General features: G+C 39.2%; 1 protein-coding gene across 5 annotated transcripts in view; it reads right to left on the bottom strand.

The window, feature by feature from the left end:
• Positions 1-19241, bottom strand: part of npas3 (neuronal PAS domain protein 3) — a 371234-nt gene that overhangs the window by 13021 nt on the left and 338972 nt on the right. For all 5 annotated transcript variants that reach the window (XM_073869974.1, XM_055171385.2, XM_073869973.1 and 2 more), the window contains 2 exons: positions 6395-6513; positions 2328-2521 (listed from right to left, as the gene is read on the bottom strand). In XM_073869974.1, coding sequence (XP_073726075.1) covers positions 2328-2521; positions 6395-6513 — 313 coding nt within the window. The remainder of the gene's footprint in view (positions 1-2327; positions 2522-6394; positions 6514-19241) is intronic.

The following is a 19241-nucleotide window of genomic DNA, read 5'->3' as shown; positions in this document are numbered from 1 at the left end:
TAAAGCGTCAAAGATTTGTAAACTTTGCAAACCTTTTCACAGATTAGTATTTTTGTTGTTTACATGGAAGCAATATCACAATTGTTTTTAAAAACATTAAAAACCTGTTTTCATAAGTTAGCATTTTAGGACTGCAAAATTGTGTTGTCACACACATTCAAAGTGCATAAAGAGTTTCCTGTTTTTGGTTGGAAACATTTTGGTATAAAAACGCCCCTATGTTTTAATTAGAAACCATTACTTGTGGGAGCCAATTGGGTTTCTTGTGGGAGCCAATACATCCCACAAAAAGCAACCAATCAGATTCTTAAATAGGTGACCTGATGAATTTTCTGTATCTCGCTGATACAAACGTTGTGCTTTTCCAGCTAACAGCCATCCAGTAAGCTAAGTAAACTGCAACAGATTTTAATCATTAAAATCATTTCCATCTGCGATGGCAAGCTGTCAGCCAGCATTCATTATAGATGTAATATTTTCTGACCTACTGCTGCTTTACCAACTGCTTGTTGAATCTAAAAACAATTATCCCAAAATTATTGGAAATTTGATAAAAACAGGTGGTACGAACCATATGAAATGCCTTTCAATACCATTAACTGAGACTATTTTTGAATCATGGACCAGAGAACAGAACCTATAAAAAATGGTCTACCGATCTCTATCCACTACCGTTTAAAAGCAGGCGTTTGGCTGTGATGATAACTCCACTATAGACTTGGCCCGATTCCATTCTCTCATAAATATATTAAGTGCACTGGAGTGGTAAAAAATTTGAGTAGACATTGGGACGACTTCAATCCCAGTGATATAAATAAAACTAATATGATATTTCCTTTCAGGCCTGGCCAAATTAAGATGTTCTCATTTTATGGGGCAGCAGCGCAACCACAGATGTTTTGTAGGTACAAAAGAGTCTTTTCTCTTGGATAGCTTTTCAAACGAGCGATAGATGTTCAAACAAGGTCACTGCGGGATTGCGCTTAAGCAGAACTTGTTGCTAATAGCTTCATAATGAACTACACACAAACATGACAGTGGCAGATTATCCAATATAGTACAACACATTTTCACCCACAGATCCTTTAAAAATAGTGCAATATTTTAGATTATAGATCATTTTGGTTAAAATCCATATTGAGGTATGCTTTCATACTACACTGAAAAAAATTATTCATTCAATTTGATTAATTTTTTAAAGTAAGTGGTTGCAATCAATTTATTTAAGCTATTTAAACAAAAGTATTTTATTTTACTTTTTTGTTTTTGTTTAAATGTCGCTTAAATAAATTGATTGCAACCATTTACCTTAAAATATTGAGTAAATTGAATGAATCATTTTTTTCAGTGTAGTTTTGAGCTCTTAAAGGGATAGTTCACCCAAAAAATGAAAATAATCAGTTAGTCTTTAATCTGTTGTAGACAAAAGAAGATCATAGATGGTAAGCACACAGTTGACGGTACCCATTGACTTCCATTAGTATTTCTTTTTCTTACTATAGGCAACTGCGTGCTTGCCATGATTTATGATGTAGTAAAAAAAGTTAAAGTTTATCCTTGCATTAATGAAACGTACACAAGCCAACGTTGTCAAAACAATTAATATTTACACAAATCCACAAACACAACTAAAAATGCTTTATTACGCGTGCCAGGCCAGTAGTTGGCGATGTTACTTTGTAAAGAAACACTACACGTCTGTGCGCATAAGCATTCTTTTACCATGGTATTTGTTTATCATACTATGGAAGTCGATGGGTGCAGTCAACTGTGTGCTTACCATCATCTATCAAAATATCTTCTGTTTAAATTTTTGGGTGAACTATCCCTTTAAGAGTTTTGGGGGTTGATAAACTAGAAAGTAAAAAATATATCAACTATCTAAGGCCTAGTCCACACGGACACGGGTATTTTTATAACCAGAGTTTTTCCTCCAAAAAAATCCCATCCACACATGCTCGGTTTAAAAGAAATCTCCGCCCACATGAAAAAGCAAAAACACGCCATCAAGCGCTGTCAAAAGCATGCCACACCAATAGGCGGCGATATAATCCAAATCGTAAAGCCAATCAGAAGCCTAATAAAGTTATCCGCCATTGCACAGAATCCTCAACAAAGCAGTCAGTGGCGCACAATCTGACGTTAAACACAGCGGATAACGGGGCACAATTTGACGTTGCAAGGTAAAACCCCCCCGGTTTTACTATCTACACGACAACACTGCTACCGGCGTTTCTTAAAAAAAAAAATACCCGTGTCCGTGTAGACTAGGACTAAGTATTTAACACTTTTAAGGTTGTTTAAATATTATGTAAAGGGTAAAGTACCTGTTTTCACAATAGACAATGTTGAGATCCATGTTGACCCGTGTAACGAACATCTGGCAGTCGATCCGAACCTCGTTGATGGTGGGTGGAGGAAGTGCATGGGCGACCACGACCATACCCATGATCTGATTGGGTACGGAACGACTGTGTGTTAATGCCATTCTTATCCTTAACCTGCCGGTAATGTGGATCACCTTGAAGAGACAAACCGAAACAAATTTATTAGCATGAACAGAACCCAACCTAATGTCTTCTACAATGGTTAGAAGTTGTAAGAAAATAATTCATTGTTAACAGGACAGAAATGAAGTGGCCATAGGAAAAACTTTAGATTAAAAATCTTTAGTTATAATCTAGTTTTAAATTGTGTATATGCCACAGATAACAGTTGATCAATATCCAAACCAGGTATCTGGTTTTATGAGTTGAGCATGTTCATTAAAAATAGGAAGAAACACAAATTTAACTTTGAAATAAGTGAGAGAAAACAAAGTTAGGAGCACTAATTACTATTTCCTGGCTTTAAAGTTTGCAATGCTTTAAAGTCTTTTGTAGCCCATTTTACCCAGAGGATGCATTGACTCGATCGACAACCACTTTCCTTTTTGGAGCCGACCATTTTAATCACCCAGGGAAACCTGGAGGGGATTGTTTTTGTAGTTTTTTAAACTTCTGACACTATCCTTTCATTGGTTCACCTCAGAGATTGGCCAGATACTATTAGCATCATTCATATAGACAGTCTCGGCCCCTGAAGTCACAGAGTCCACAAGCCGACAGGGGTCTTTGATGCTTTGTACGACAAGCAACCCAAACCCAGGGACTAACTGACTGCCTCCATCACTAAACACACTGACTAAAAGCTGCAGGTGTGGAGTTGAGAGCCAGAGTTTGTTTAAACTTTACTGATTTCAAAGGATTTCTCACATTAGGCTGTAATTATAGATTATCGTAAACTTCGATTGCATCTGTCACATGCAATAATAGCTGGAAATTCCTGTTTGTCATGCATTTTACTTTGGTGGGAAATATATATTTTGTAAAGTGAACTGTTGGGAAATCTAGTGTGCAACCTAAATGGACATGATTTAAGTTATCATACTATAGCTAAAGTATGATATGTTATTTTAACTATAATTATATTTCATTCATTTTGCTTGAAAATATTTTACTTTATTTGTGTAATTTAAAACACCTTATATACAGATTTTACCGTAAAAACATGCAATTAACCCTAAACCAAACTTTAATCCTGAGAGTTATATTGCAGCATTAAACAGATGCACATGGTAGTCAAAACTGATGCAGCTGTTGTCAAATTTCAAGATGCAAAGGTGATGTCCAATAACAACCTGATCAAGATCCCCGCCGTTTTTGCAAGATCCCCGCCGTTTTTGCAAGATCCCCGCCGTTTTTGCAAGATCCCCGCCGTTTTTGCAAGATCCCGCAGTTTAATCACATAAAATTGCACAAATATCCCGCATATTCCATCACATTTAAAAAAAAAACATCCCGCAAGATCAAGGATCAAGGACAGGAAAAAACTCCACGTTTTTCTGGAAGAACTGCCTGATATAAAACCTGCACACCGATCCTGGCAAAGACAATGAGCCACGCCAGGCTAGACAATACATGCACGCCACCTGTACAAACCACATCCCCACCTGTATAACACTTTCCCTTTCAATAAATAAACACTGAGTCGTATTAAAAACATACAAAATGGAAATGATGCTTTCTGAAGCCCAAAGCGAGGGGCATCAAAAAGTTAGTCTGAAAATACAACTTTTGAAGTAATTGCCACAAAGAGAGACTCGCTGGTGAATAGCTGCAGGAACGCTCTTGGCAAGAACATCATACGCAGTGGCAAAACATTAAATATGCTCGGGCTGCTAAATGCAAGCTGACATGGCGAGGGTTCACGGCGGCCGCAGCGAGAGGCAGCCGCATAGCATATCTCAATTTAATACAAGCCAACATAACAAAAGGATCAATTTTTATAATTCATGGTTCAGCACACAATGCCCCCACCCGTCCGCCCGTCACCGCGCCGGTGAATATAGAATAGGTATACATAAGAAATAAGATTCATCTGTTTCTAGGGATTCTCTGGAGTGCTTTTGAAATGCGATACGGCACGAGTAATGATAGAGTGCTTTTACATGAGTGCTTTAACTGAGCCGAGATGCTTGGGCAAAAAAGGACGACAAGTCTAAGCTGGAGAAGAATTCACTTTGATTTGACCTCCAAAGTAAAGCGGAGATATAAACAGCCGCGATGCGTACCGCGCTTCCATTCGACCACCTAATGCTGTTGCGCCGTATGTAAAATTCATACTTGTGTATTATGTAACAACACAAATATTGACTCAATTTGGTAGTAAATGCAATAAGAAGTGTCCTTGTCTGGCTGGTAATATATGCGAATGTGCGTGTGTGAATATTTATGCTATGGGTTAGTGTGCTCCCCGACTTCACGCTTATTTGCATCGAATCTACGTCCAGATGGAGGCGAAGAGGGGGGTTGGATATCAGTCTCTTGCCACACAATCATCTAGTTTACTATTAACAATCTGATAATAAATGGACATTTCAAAATGGACATTTTAGTATGGTATTCGGCAAGATATCGGTAACGTTCTCCATGTTTACTAAACAAAGGTGAATTTAAAGACTGCCCAGGTTCTATGAGAACACAAATTAATGAGCATATTGGAATATTCTTTAATAAGCTATAAAATAAGCATAATCATCCCATAATCACACAAATACAGAAATGAAAATACTAAACAAGGCCATTTAAAAAAAACAATAACATTAACAACAATAAAAGCACTATACAGACCAATTACTGTTATTTAAATGCATTCATCTGGAGATAATACATTTAAACTTTATTATGCTGCTCTCAAAACAACAATTTTGAAAATAAAAATAGAGGCAATTATAAGCAGGATGACTTCAGCTTTAAAGGTGCAGTGTGTAATTTTTAGAAGAATCTCTTGACAGAAAAGCAAAATAATATACAAAACTATATCATTAGGGGTGCATAAAGACCTTTTTATAATGAACCATTATGTTTTTATTACCTTAGAATAAGACTTTTTATCTACATACATCGAGGGTCCCTTACGTGGAAGTCGCCATTTTGTGCCGCCATGTTTCTACAGAAGCCCTTAATGGATAAACTTTTTTTACCAAGTTGTCTCCAACGATGACATGTTTTTCTACCGTAGCTTCTCTATGCGTTTCAAAAGTAAGGGGTGAGCAGTGGACTGAGCCGTTGGTTGCAATTCGCAACCTTACCACTAGATGCCACTGAAATGTACACACTGCACCTTTAATAAGCCATTTTAACACTAAAAGTTAACTATGTAAAGGAAATTATATGACTTTTTAACATCACAGGCTTGCTTTTAAACACCAACAACTTCAAATCATGTTAAATTCAATACAATTTCATTGCAATTCGTACGTATTTTACGGGGTGGCTAATTTTATGAATTCATACGGCCAAATTTGTACGTTTTTGTATGATTTGCTTTAGCCACATATCTTTGAAAAGCTGAGATTCTTGTGATTCGAAAGATGTAAACCCTTACCGTACATTCACACGGGACAGAAGCGTTAACGATTGATGGAAGGCTTGTCTAAAGCGTGGCCAACAACCAATCACAGTGGCCGCAACACATGCTCCGGTCTTCCATAACCGTAATTGACTGGCTTTGCCGAGGTTATTTCCATAAGGCGATCTGAATAGCTGACGCACGCGTTGCCGCTTAAAAAGTTGAGAAATGTTCAATTTTGCCGCGAGCAACGGCACTGACGGGCGCCGACGGATCCACAATTCTATTCGGCAACGCATGACATCACCCATTAAAAGTGAATGGGAAGCGTTAACGCTTATGCCCCATGTGAATGTACCGTAAAGATACAATCAACACAGCAGGTTCAATTAGTGTCCTTTTTCAAGCGTTTTCTCTAGAAAGTTAAGGTTAAACCCACTGTTTCTCCGAATAAAAGCATCTGCCAAGAATAAAACTGTAAATGTAATTATCACAGTCTTACCTTGTATCCAGAAGACTTGATATGAACGCCTCTCTTGGTTAGCGTGGACTTCATTCGTATGAAGAAGGAACGTTCTAGAGTGTTATCTGGAGACAGAAGACTGGGGCTGCTGGACTCCACTGCAGAAACAAACAAACAAACATTTCTATCACTAAACCAATACACAACCCGCAGAAAAACCCCAGAGAGGGGAAGATGATATCAAACCGCCTTAGTGCAATAACTTCTCATTGAGTTTCTATCATCAGTAGGTAGACGGTTAATGAAACAGCACAACCTGATAAGAGGGAAGGTGCTAATGAAACTCTGACAATGTTTTAATTGTATTTACTAATAGCATCAAACAAAGCTTCAGCTTAACATGTTAATTGCTTTAAACTCTACGTGGCAAATAAATCTCACCAGGCAGGAGTTGGACATATTGGCCTTCTCGGTAATGAGTAAATTAAGAAATGAGAAAATTAAGAACAATTTAAGAAAAAAACTAAGCATTTTTTAGATTAAAAATAAGGAATGATTCTTTCTAACAGATCATTATTATTGTTTCTCATTTGGGGATTTAAGCAAAACATTAACAACTGAAGCACTACAGAATATTCCAATGCTATATCATTGCAATCCATACGTATTTTATGAAGTGGCTAATTCGTATTAAACGACAACATTCGTACATTTTTAACCGTTTGCCTTTGCCCCTGTGAGGTTGGGGTTTCAATTTGGTTTTTTTTAGGATAATAGTATGTTTTTGCATGATTAACTTCGTATGAATTCAGTTTAGCCAATTCGTGAAATATGTGCAAATTCCTGTGAGATCAGGATGTATATTCGGCATATAACATTTTAGACGTTATTACTTTGGCCTGGAAAGGCAAAAATAAATTACAATGGTAAATTACTTATTTACAAGATTAAAACAAATTTACAAGTTTTTTTAAAGAAATTTACAAGTTTTTTAACAAATTTACAAGTGTTTAAACAAATTTACAATGAGCGAACAAAAGTACAAGTTTTTAACAAATTTACAATGAATGAACAAATTTACAAGTTTTTAAACAAATTTACAAGTGTTTAAACAAATGTACAATGAGGGAACAAAATAACAAGTTTTTTAACAAATTTACGTTACAGCACCATGTAAACAAACTCATCACGCTTCCCCGTTTCAGTCTATGTAACCCCAGAAGCAAACGAACAATGCTGTCCTGATTAAAAAATTTGAAGCACCCTCTCGTGTTGTCTGTAATGTAATGAGAGAGTCAGTTAATTATTTTGATTACTGCCATCAAAAACGTGTGCAACTTGGAAAGCTACCGTTAGCTAACTAAAACTATTTCACTTACCTGAAAATAAGGTCCAATATCTCTTTAAGTCACTTCGAAAGCGATTAAAGGTTATATATTATCACTCCCTTTTTGTTAATAGGATGTACAGCCTAATACACAACATCGCATTAACAACTCTCATGTGATTCACAGCGATACTTCCGGGTTTCTTTCCACTGGAGGCTCGGATGCGTGACGTCAGCGTATTGTATACCCTTTCCGTAATAAACGTAAATTTGTTTTAAAACTTGTAATTTGTTCGCTCATTGTAAATTTGTTACAAAAACTTGTACATTTGTTCACTCATTGTAAATTTGTTAAAAAAAAACCGTGTAAATTTGTTTAAAAAAACTTGTAAATTTGTAAAAAAAAACTTGTAAATTTGTTCACTCATTGTAAATTTGTTAAAAAACTTGTACATTTGTTAAAAAACTTGTAAATTTGTAAAAAAAAACTTGTAAATTTGTTAAAAAACTTGTACACTTATTCACTCATTGTACATTTGTTAAAAAAAACCTTGTAAATTAGTTTTTAATCTTGTAAATAAGTAATTTACCATTGTAATTTATTTTTGCACCTCGAGACCACCGTACGTTATAGATTTTAATCACTTAAATTGATTGCATCTCTCGTGCTTTCTTGTTAACTCTTTCCCTGCCAATGACGGGTTTTTCCGGCAATCTGTATTTCCGCTATTATCCACCAGGTGGTGCTCAAACCCAACTTATTAAATCTGGAAGTAGTCTGTGTGTTTTGATTATCGCTCTGAATCTGATCTCTATCAAAAGTCCTTCACAAAAATGCAGCTCAGCTTTTAGCTAAAATGTTGTATTTCTGAAGAAACCTATCCATATTTGAGAGGTGATAAAAAGAGAACAAATGAAGGTAGGATGATTTTTTTTTTAAAGCAGAGGGTCTGTTCTTTCATTTGATATATATGTTTATATATTTAAAAATATTTTCTGGAAGGCATTAAACATTTGTGAAAATAATGAAAAATGCTGGCTGGTGACTTTTATTTAAAACGCTGGCGGGGAAAGAGTTCATATTTTTACTTAAAGGTGCAGTGTGTAATTTTAAAGGATCTCTTGACAGAAATGCAAAATAATATACAAAACTATATTTTTAGGGGTGAATAAAGACCTTTTTATAATGAACTGTTATGTTTTTATTACCTTAGAATGAGACGTTTTTATCTACATACACTGAGGGTCATTCTTATGTGGAAGTCGCCATTTTGTTCCGCCATGTTTGTACAGAAGCCCTTAACGGACAAACTTTTTTTACTAAATTGTCTCCAATGATGACATTTTTCCGGTTGTGGCTATCGTATGCGTGGACTGCAGTGGACTGACCCATTGGTTGCAATTCACAACCTCACCACTAGATGCAGCTAAAATTTACACACTGCACCTTTAATGATTTGGTTTCTAGTTTTTCCAAGAATTTTTTTTATTTTTTTACACCCAAGCACTGAGGTAGCACATTTTCAAAAAATAAAAAATCTAGTTTAATTATTTAAGGAGAACATCAAAAAAACCTATCCAATGTATTTGTAATGCATGATAATATAATTGTCGTATGACATGAGACAGTTCTTGCCTTTATCGTAAAATGAGAACACCTGATAAACAAAGAAGTTTCTGCAAATTTACCATAACATGCTTGATTGGTGTTAAATGAATGCCACATTTTATCTTGACATTCGACATGTTATAAACAAGCATCTGTCAAGGTGTATATACTAGTAAACTTCACCCTTGTTGCATTGAATCAAGTGGGAGGAACAAAATTAAAATCAGACTACACGCACAAGACACAGATACAAGATGATGGAGCTAACAAAGACACATTCAACCAAGTGCAAAAATCCCTTAAAAGTTCAGAAAACCTTTAGTGACAATAATTAACAACAGGGTTTGTTACAACTGTGCCCTGGGCATTTCTGCTCTTCACTTATATTAATGGGTGTTTCCTAAACTATTGGCACTTTTTGGACTTTTACAGCAATCAAATGATGTATTGTGTTTGATTCATTCTGTGGTGGAAAGTCCATTAGAAACAGTGTTGAAGTGAAATGACAGATGCCTTAGCAAGGACTAACGTACAGCCCTTTATAAATACACACATATATACATAATTCAAATGAATGAATAATCACGTTTTATTATGGCAATATTTTTACAGACCAAATTTAGATTTTCTTAACAATGATTACAATTTTTAAAATAGATTTTCATATTATGAAAAGATTTTAAAGAAATAATTTCTAAAATCGGTCAGTTTTAATAAAAACTCCTGGGACATAAAAGTGGCAGTAGTTATGGAAATGCACATGTACGCTCGCGTGTCTCTCTCTCTCTCTTCTTCTTCTTCTTCTTCTCCTTCCCTTTCTTTTCGAGAACATGAATTAAATGTCATTTAAAATCTAACTAGTTCTTTATCACTCTGGGGAAAAGGCAGAGCCATGTTATATTTAGTCATTTCATTTCTTCTGATTAAATATGAATTACTATGAAATTTTTCTCATCATCTAACACACAAGAATATGCCAACAGCTTTTTAATACACTATATAAGCACAAACTTCATCTCTAAGAGTTTAATTTGCCTCTCTAATCCAATCACATCAACCTTATTTCTCTTATCAGAGATTCCCATTTTGAATTAAATGAGCTCATTAGTTTTAATCAAAAGCAGAGAGATCAAAACTTAAACGTAAATGCTTTAGATCAGAACTGTCAGTCAAGCGTAGACTTCTATTTGACTAAAACACAAGATCAGAGGCCGCTGGAACTCGCTGTTTTCATTAAGAATGAGACGGGCTTAAAGATACGCCGTCCTTTTTTAACACGTGTGCCGCTCTGATGGAGAGGTCGCTTGCCGCACGCCCTCTGCGACCTCTCTCGCTGATAATGACGTGAATATGAAATAAAGCGTGACAGAGAATCTTGTTCCAGAACAATGCGCAGAATTCCGGAACATCACTTCCGACTGCAGTAACAAAGACTCTCGCCACCTTTGCTTACACTGTAAAAAGTGAAAGCTGATACTTAAAAAACTAATACCTAAAACATTTAAACATTTTCAACTTACATTTTCCACTTAAAGGGGATATTTCACCAGACTTTTTAAGATGTCAAATAAATAACATATGTGAAGTTTCAGCTCAAAATGTCATATACATAATTTATTATAACATGTTAAAATTGCCACTTTGTAAGTGTGAGCAAAAATGTGCTGTTTTGTGTGTGTGTCCTTTAAAATGCAAATGAGATGATCTCTGAATTAAATGGCAGTGCCGGGGTTGGATAGTGCAGATTAAGGGGCAATATTATCTCCTTCTGACATCACAAGGGGAGCCAAATTTCAATGACCAATTTTTTACATGCTTTACCAAACTAAGTTACTGGGTCGATATTTTTCACATTTTTTAGGTTGATAAAAGCACTGGGGACCCAATTATAGCACTTAAACATGGAAAAAGTCAGATTTTCATGATATGTCTCCTTTAAAGAAAATTTAAAGGAACAGTATGTAGGATTGTGGCCAAAACTGGTATTGCAATAACAAAACTTGTGGCTAAAACTGGTACTGCAGTCACACAACTGGTGGCCAATACACAAAATGACAACATAAACATCAGTTGAGGGCTGCAACCCCACTTTTTAAATGACAATATCCTGGCCAGACCACTGTTGTCAGTGAGATAAGTATTTGAAATGAAAATGATTTCTTAATGTCTAGTGACATATCAGGGCCATTTTATGATTAATTGATATACATTTCTTACATACTGTTCCTTTAAGTTGAAAAAACTTCACATTTGAAGGCGTTACCAATTAAAGTAGTTTTTTAAGTTGATCCAACTTTTACTTTTTACAATGTGGCTCAAGATGAATAAAATATAAGAGCATGTACAAAAAGATACAAATCAGTATAAATGTATAAATGAGGAAAAGTTAGGTCACATAACGGTTTTATATCCCCGTTAAAACATGAGATATGCTAATTACTTCAACAGATCATTTATCATTAAAAAACATACTGAAACCACTTTAACCACTACAAGTCCCCAGTGTATGTCCTAAACTCATCTATGAATAAGCGGATCATTGAAAATACATTGTTTTATTATGCATTATATTTATTTAAAAGCTTCAAGTATATTCACAGTCACAAACTTTTAGATCTGACAGGAAGCATTTTAGAGATGCAGATGAGCACTTTAATAATATTTCAGATTACACTGTATATGCATAACTATATGAAACCCATTTTTTGTAGCAAAAAATACATTGTATGGATCAAAATGATAGTAAAATATATAGTAAAGATCATGTTCCATGAAGATATTTTGTAAATGTCCTACCATAAATATATCAAAAGTTTTATTTTTATGATTGAATAAAGTGCTAAGGACTTCATTTGGACAACTTTAGCTCTTTCCCCGCCAGAGAGAAAATGTTTTAAGAGAAAACACTTCCCTTCCAATGACGAGTATTTCCAGCTTTCCGCAATACCGCTATTATCCACCAGGTGGTGCTTTTCCGCAACTTATAAAACCCGTAAGTATCGCCCTAGGACAAACAGCTGTAAATCCGTGTAAGTTTTGAGGATCACTCTGGATCTGATCTCTATCAAAAGTCCTTCACAAAAATGCAATTAAAATGTTGTGTTTTTGAAGAAACCTACCCGTATTTGAGAGGTGAAGGTAGAATAAAACTTTTTTTGTTTGAAAGCAGACAGTCTATTCTTTCATTTGATATATTGTATGTTTATCTATTTTAAGAACATTTTCTGGAAGGCATTAAACTTTTGTGAAAATCATGAAAAATATACACCATGATACAAATAAAGTGAAGAATCACTGTACCAAAAAAAGTTTAGTTTTGTGCAGTATCTTGACTCAACACCCCTTCACTTGCAATCCTCGTGAGACAACACAGACACACTTACAACCATCCTCAGATAGCCTCTTTATGAAAGAGTTTGTTTTGTAGAGTTTCAAAAATAAAACCTATTTCGCTATAAAAATCTGTTCCTCATATAAAACTGACAACACCCAAGATGACTTTTTAAAAAGAAAATATTATTTGTGTGGGAGCGAGGTAAATTTACGACCTGGGAGGCATCGGGATTCATTTTCTTGATGAAACCTTTGGGAATGAATGTGTCTAAGAATAAATGATGAGATTTTAAAAGTATTACATTCTATGCTGAGTGTTGACAATCAATAACCAGCTGACAGATCTGGGGTCTCGTCCGGGTCTTCGCCTGTCGTTGGCTCAAGTAATCCTTGCGGTACACCGGCACACGCTGCGTATGACTTATAGGCCCCTAGGAAAACTCAACTTCTCCGGCTTATATTCCTCACTTTACATTTATATAAATATTAGTAGCGATTCAGGACGTCAGTGGTTTAACGTAAAAGATAAATCAAGATTAAACGTGTAGGCCGCTGTGAGCATTCGTTTCTGTGAGGAACAGAGCTGTCTCGCTCGGGTCTAACAGATAAGGGTTTTGCTCTGTACATTAGTAATGATGTATAATTCAAACAGCTCTGTGCTAATTGGACCACCGTCTGGCTCCATATTGAGACATAGGAGGTGATTTGTCAACGCTGCCCCTATGGGCGTCTACAAGAGTCCAGGAGGAGTATGTTATCTATTCTATAGGTCACTTCCCAATTCGGGTCATTTCTCTTTGTCGGCCAACATATCGATGTGTCCGTTGCATTAATGACATGTACATCTGCCGAACCCCATGTGAAAGTGTACTACGATCTTTTTTATTATTGGTTATGAAGTAATTTTGCGTTTTGTAATGCATGCCTTTAAGGCGGCGCTCGCAATACATTATACACAAGGCGCTGTTAGAGACACTTAAAACTGTGATCAATATTTAATCCAGCAATAATGAAAAAGGATTCCCTGGCAAGTAAAAGGCTCAGACGCGGGCTTGAGATGTCACCGCGGTGAGCTGCGAAACAAATGACACTTGCGGTAAAGTACACCCGGCGAATCTCTGTAGAATATGTTGATCGTTCATCAGATGAAATATGTTTGTTGCAAAACAGCTTCAAGAATTTCAGACCACTCTGGACCAAAACAATAAATAAATAAAGAACGAAAACAATTATGCACAAAGGAAAATGTTGGAAGTTGCATCCCTCAAACTACTGAGGCCATATGTTCACCAAAACAGGAAAAGGAAACGCATAAGGAGGCTCCAAACGGCCCTCAAGATAAATGGGATGCAGTAAAACTTTACATCGTACTATTTGTCTTTTGAATAATCCATGCCAGACTTCACTGAATAACACCTTATTTCTTTTCTTTTGCCCACGAATAAACTTCAGATATACTGTGAGTCTATACAATGAGGCAGCTGTAAATGGTCGGTCCGCTCTTGCAGTGCCTGTTCTCTCTTTTGATTACTTTTTGACGAATCAGATGCATGCTGGGATAGCACGGTCATATATCTTGACTGCGATTTCTCATTTGATTTGGATTAAAAACCAGAAACTCTAGACACGTTGGATTATAGTGAGCAAATGTGAAACAATAACAGCACACTGCAAAAAATGCCTTTCTTACTTAGTATTTTGTCTTGTTTTTAGTAGCAATATCTAAACATTCTAAAAATTAAGATGCTTTTTCTTGATGAGAAAAACAACCTAAGAAAATAAGTCTAGTTTAAAGACAAAAAATATACAATTTAAATTGTGCATTGGCAGATATTTTTGCTTGTTTTAAGCACAAATTCAATTAAGTTTCATATATTTTATCTAAAGACTAGAATTATTTTTGTCATTTTGCTCATCAAGAAAAAAACATCTTCATTTAAGAATTTTTAGATATTTGTACTGAAAACAAGACAAAAACTAAGTAAAATGTCATTTTTTGCAGTGTGATGCTTTACATTAGGATGATATGTAAGGTTGCTGGGTAATTGCTTATATCAGATATGGCTCATCTTTTTTTATTTTATTTTAACCTGTTAAAGTATATATTTATTAGAACTAAACTGCAAAAAAATGACTTTGTTATTTAATATTTTTGTCTTGTTTTCAGTATAAATATCTAAAAATTCAAAAATTAAAATGCATTTTCTTGATGAGCAAAATGACCAGAAAAATGTAATTTTGTTTTTAGCCAAAATTTAAGTTAAATAAAAAGAAATTTGTGCTTAAAACAAGCAAATAAATTTGCCAATAGGGCAAGACGAAAAAAAATCTTGAAAAAAGTAAACTTTTTTTCTTAAACATTTTATAATAAAAAATCTAACCCTATTGGCAGATATTTTTGCTTGTTTTAAGCACAAATTTAATTACATTTTATATTTTGTCTTAATATGTCCATTCTGATTTTCAAGACAATACATCTTGATTTAAGAATTTTTTTATATTTGTACTGAAAACAAAACACCTGTACACACTGCAAAAAAAAAGCAATTTGTAGTATTTTTGTCCTGTTTTCAGTAAAAATATCTAAAAATTCTTAAATTAAGATGCTTTTTATTGATGAGCAAAACGACACAAGAAAACAAGTCTATTTTTTATTCCAAAAATATCAAATGTAAGTGTTTTTGGGCCAATGGGGTAAGCAAAAAAATCTTGAACATTTTTCTTAAACACTAAATTCAAGAAAAATGTGATATTTTTGGTCTAAAAACTACTTATTTTCTTGGGTTGTTTTGCTCATCAAAAAAAAGCATTTTTATTTAAGAATTTGTAGATATTTTTACTGAAAACAAGACAAAAATACTAAGATTTTTTTTTTTAAATAATTTTTTGCAGTGCAGGTTTTAAAATATTTTTATGAACTGAAACAAATAAGTAAACAAAACTTTTATATTATAGGTTTTAACATACAGTTCCCTTTCAGTCGGTCACTACGACGTCACGTCGTGACCGACGAATTGGGAGCTCGCTTAGAGAGACCAATCTGCTTCGAATACTACTAAAACGCCAATGAACTTGGCATTGAGATATTTGCATAATGCTGGCGCCGCCCCGCCAGGTGCGTATATAAGGCGCACGTGCAAATAGGGAAATCAGCTTTTTATCGCTTCGAAAGCCGGCAGTATCTGCTACTGAGAAGCTACTTCACTCTGTTGGGATCGATTGCGGAAGTTGGTTGGACTGGCAGTACCACAGCGGACGCTTCGCAGTATTCCACAGGCTCTGCATCTTTTTTGTTTTGAGTTTAGTGTGTGCGTTGCCTTCCCTGTGCGCATCATCAACTGAGCATCTGAGTGAATTTCCCTAAAAGAGTGATACGAGAGAGCTTTGTGCCTTGTTAAAGGCAGCCACTCTCTCGTATATCCGGACATTAGCGTCCTTTTCAGGATGGCTTTTCGTCCGTGCGATCTTGGATGCGGGAAGTATATGGGTCCGAAGGACGGTCACGAGCGTTGTCTTTCGTGCTTGGGCATCGAGCACGCTGAGGCAGCGTTCGCTGGGGGTAAGTGTTCTCACTGCGAGAACATGTCCCTTGTGGATTTGCGGAGACGGTTGTCTTTCCTCCGGGAAAAACGCAACCCACGTCCGACGAGCTCTGATCGCCGCCACGGTGCGGCTGTGAAGCTCTCGAAGGATGATCTCCGCATCACTGTGCTGAACCGGGCAGGGGATTCGTCCTCTGCCTCTCAGCCTCCTCATCCACAGCCGGTTGATGCGCCGATGGAAACTTCAGAGTCGTGTTCTACGATGTCTGTTGGATCTGTCGTGCCTCCCTCCGGGTCCACGGAGACCGCAGCATCCGAGGGTGGGCCCTCTACCTCTGAGGATCTGGATGTCCTCCCCCCTTCCGCGGGTTGTGACGCCGGATTTCGATCCAGAGATGGTGGCCGTGCTCTCTCGAGCGGCGGAGACCGTCGGGTTGGAGTGGGTTCACCCCCCACAGCCCGAACCGTCCCGCCTGGATGATTGGTTCTTTGGAGCTGCCCGGGTTTCACAACCCTCTCCGCCGGTACCTTTCTTCCCCGAGGTGCACGAGGAGCTGACCAGGACCTGGAGGTCGCCGTATTCTACCCGTTTACGGCCGTTTCAGCCCTCCCCCCTCACCTCCCTCACCGATGGAGCCGCTAAGGGCTATACGGGAATCCCCCCCGTGGAGCGTGCGGTTGTGATGCAATTGTGTCCGGCCACCGCTTCCACCTGGAAGGATCGCCCAGCCCTCCCCTCCCGTGCTTGCAGACAGTCTTCCGGTTTAACGGGGGCTGCCTATCATGCATGTGGAGAGGCGGCTTCAGCCCTGCACGCTATGGCGTTGCTGCAGGTCCACCAGGCCAAGGCCTTGAGAGATCTGCACGAGGGAGGACACGACTCGCCTGTGCTTTCGGAGCTCCGGGCCGCTACGGATCTGGCCCTCCGTGCTACGAAGGTCACGGCACAGGCGATCGGTCGTGCGATGTCCACGATGGTGGTCCAGGAACGCCATCTGTGGCTCTGTCTGGCCGACATGACGGATGCAGAAAAGAACAAGTTCTTGGATGCGCCCGTATCCCAGGCAGGCCTGTTCGGCGAGTCGGTGGAGTCGTTTGCCCAGCAGTTCTCCGCCGCCCAGAAGCAGACGGAAGCGATCGCTCAGATCATGCCCCGGCGCAAGCGACCTGCATCTCGCCCCCCAGCGCCGGCGGCCCCGTCTGCTCCTCGCCGAGGGCGCCCTCCGGCGGCTGCCTCCGCCCCCCCGCTAGAACATCTTCTAGACCACGGAGAGGGAACAGCCGTCGGCAGCCCGCCCCGCCCGCACCACCCGCTTCCCGTGGCAAACGAAAATCGAAGCGGCCCTGAGACGGGCGACCTGGAGTTGGATGGGATCACTCTACGGGAGACGGTGACGGCACCGCTCCTTCCACCGGTAGAGGGCCGGGTGGAAAATCTTTTGTTTCGTTTTGTTTCTGTTCCGCCGGCTTCTCAGCCGGCACCCACAAAACCACAAAAAGAGTGCATTCCTATTCCTTCTCCAGGTCTCCAGAGGATCGAGAGAGATGTGAGCGGGCAGTCAGATGCTCTTCCTCCCTCTCCTCTGTCGCCAGTGGGTGTTCTGAGGAGTTCGAGCTCTCCCCTTCGGAGACCGGACCACCAGCAACCCCTTCGGAGTCTGCGTCCTCAGCTGAGGAGACCGGACGACCGTTTACCTCAGCGGGCTCAGGTCAGTGTCACACACACACATACTGTAGATGCTTATGCTGTCACGGCAGACGCACCGGCAGTCCCGCCTGTCCCGCTTCGCTGCCCCGCCGCGGGTACACCGGTAGTGCCGTTAATTCCTCTCGTACGGTCCCTGGGGGCTTGGCTTCAGCTTCCCAGTCCGTCTCGTTGGGTTTTACGCACGATCCGCCTCGGTTACGAAATTCAATTCAATCGGCACACTCCCAAATTTGCGGGCATACGTTTCACCACGGTGAAAGCGTCCGTTGCACATGTACTGCGTGCAGAGGTCGAAGTCCTGCTGGCGAAGGACGCGATCGAGCCGATCCCTCTTACCGAGATGAGATCGGGTTTCTACAGCCCGTATTTCATAGTACCCAAGAAAGGCGGCGGGTTAAGACCGATTTTGGATTTGCGTGTCCTGAACAAATCTCTTCAGAAGAGGTCTTTCAGGATGATTACACCGAAACAAATTTTCAGTGCAATACGCCCCCAAGATTGGTTTGCAGCGATAGACCTGAAAGACGCGTACTTTCATGTGTCCATTCTCCCTCGTCACCGACCGTTTCTCCGGTTTGCGTTCGAGGGGCGGGCATACCAATACAAAGTACTACCGTTCGGGCTGTCTCTCTCTCCCCGTGTGTTCACGAAAGTGGTAGAGGCGGCGTTAAAGCCCCTCAGAGAGAGCGGTGTTCGCATTCTGGCTTACCTCGACGATTGGCTTATAATAGCGCATTCTCGGCGGACGCTGTGCGAACACAGAGATCTAACACTTCAACATCTCGCCCGTTTGGGTCTTCGGGTCAACTGGGAAAAGAGCAAACTCTGCCCCACGCAGAGGATCTCTTTTCTCGGTATGGAACTGGACTCGATCGATTTATCGGCGCGTTTAACAGAAGAGCGCGTCCAATCAATTCTGACTTGCCTCGGTTCATTCCGAGGGAAGAATGCGGTCCCTCTGAAACAATTTCAGAGACTCCTGGGGCGTATGGCAGCAGCAGCGGCCGTGACACCGCTCGGGCTGCTCCATATGAGACCGCTTCAGCGTTGGCTTCACGATCGAGTCCCGAGGAGAGCGTGGCGCGCTGGCATCCATCGTGTAACCATTACACCTGCGTGTCGCCTAACATTCCCCCCGTGGTCAGACCCCGCGTTTCTCAGGGCCGGCGTGTCTATGAGACAGGTCTCCCGGCATGCTGTTGTGCATACAGATGCCTCCGACACGGGCTGGGGAGCCACGTACGACGAGCTCACGGCTTCGGGGGTGTGGACAGCACCCCAGTTGCATTGGCATATCAATTGCCGCGAGTTATGGGCAGTATATCTGGGACTCGTACGCTTCGCTCAGGAGCTGCGAGGGAAGGATG

The sequence above is a fragment of the Misgurnus anguillicaudatus genome, chromosome 7, assembly GCF_027580225.2.
Source record: "Misgurnus anguillicaudatus chromosome 7, ASM2758022v2, whole genome shotgun sequence".
Classification (NCBI taxonomy): domain Eukaryota; kingdom Metazoa; phylum Chordata; class Actinopteri; order Cypriniformes; family Cobitidae; genus Misgurnus; species Misgurnus anguillicaudatus.
Note: the sequence above shows the minus strand (reverse complement) of the source record. Positions and strands in the feature narration are given on the sequence as shown.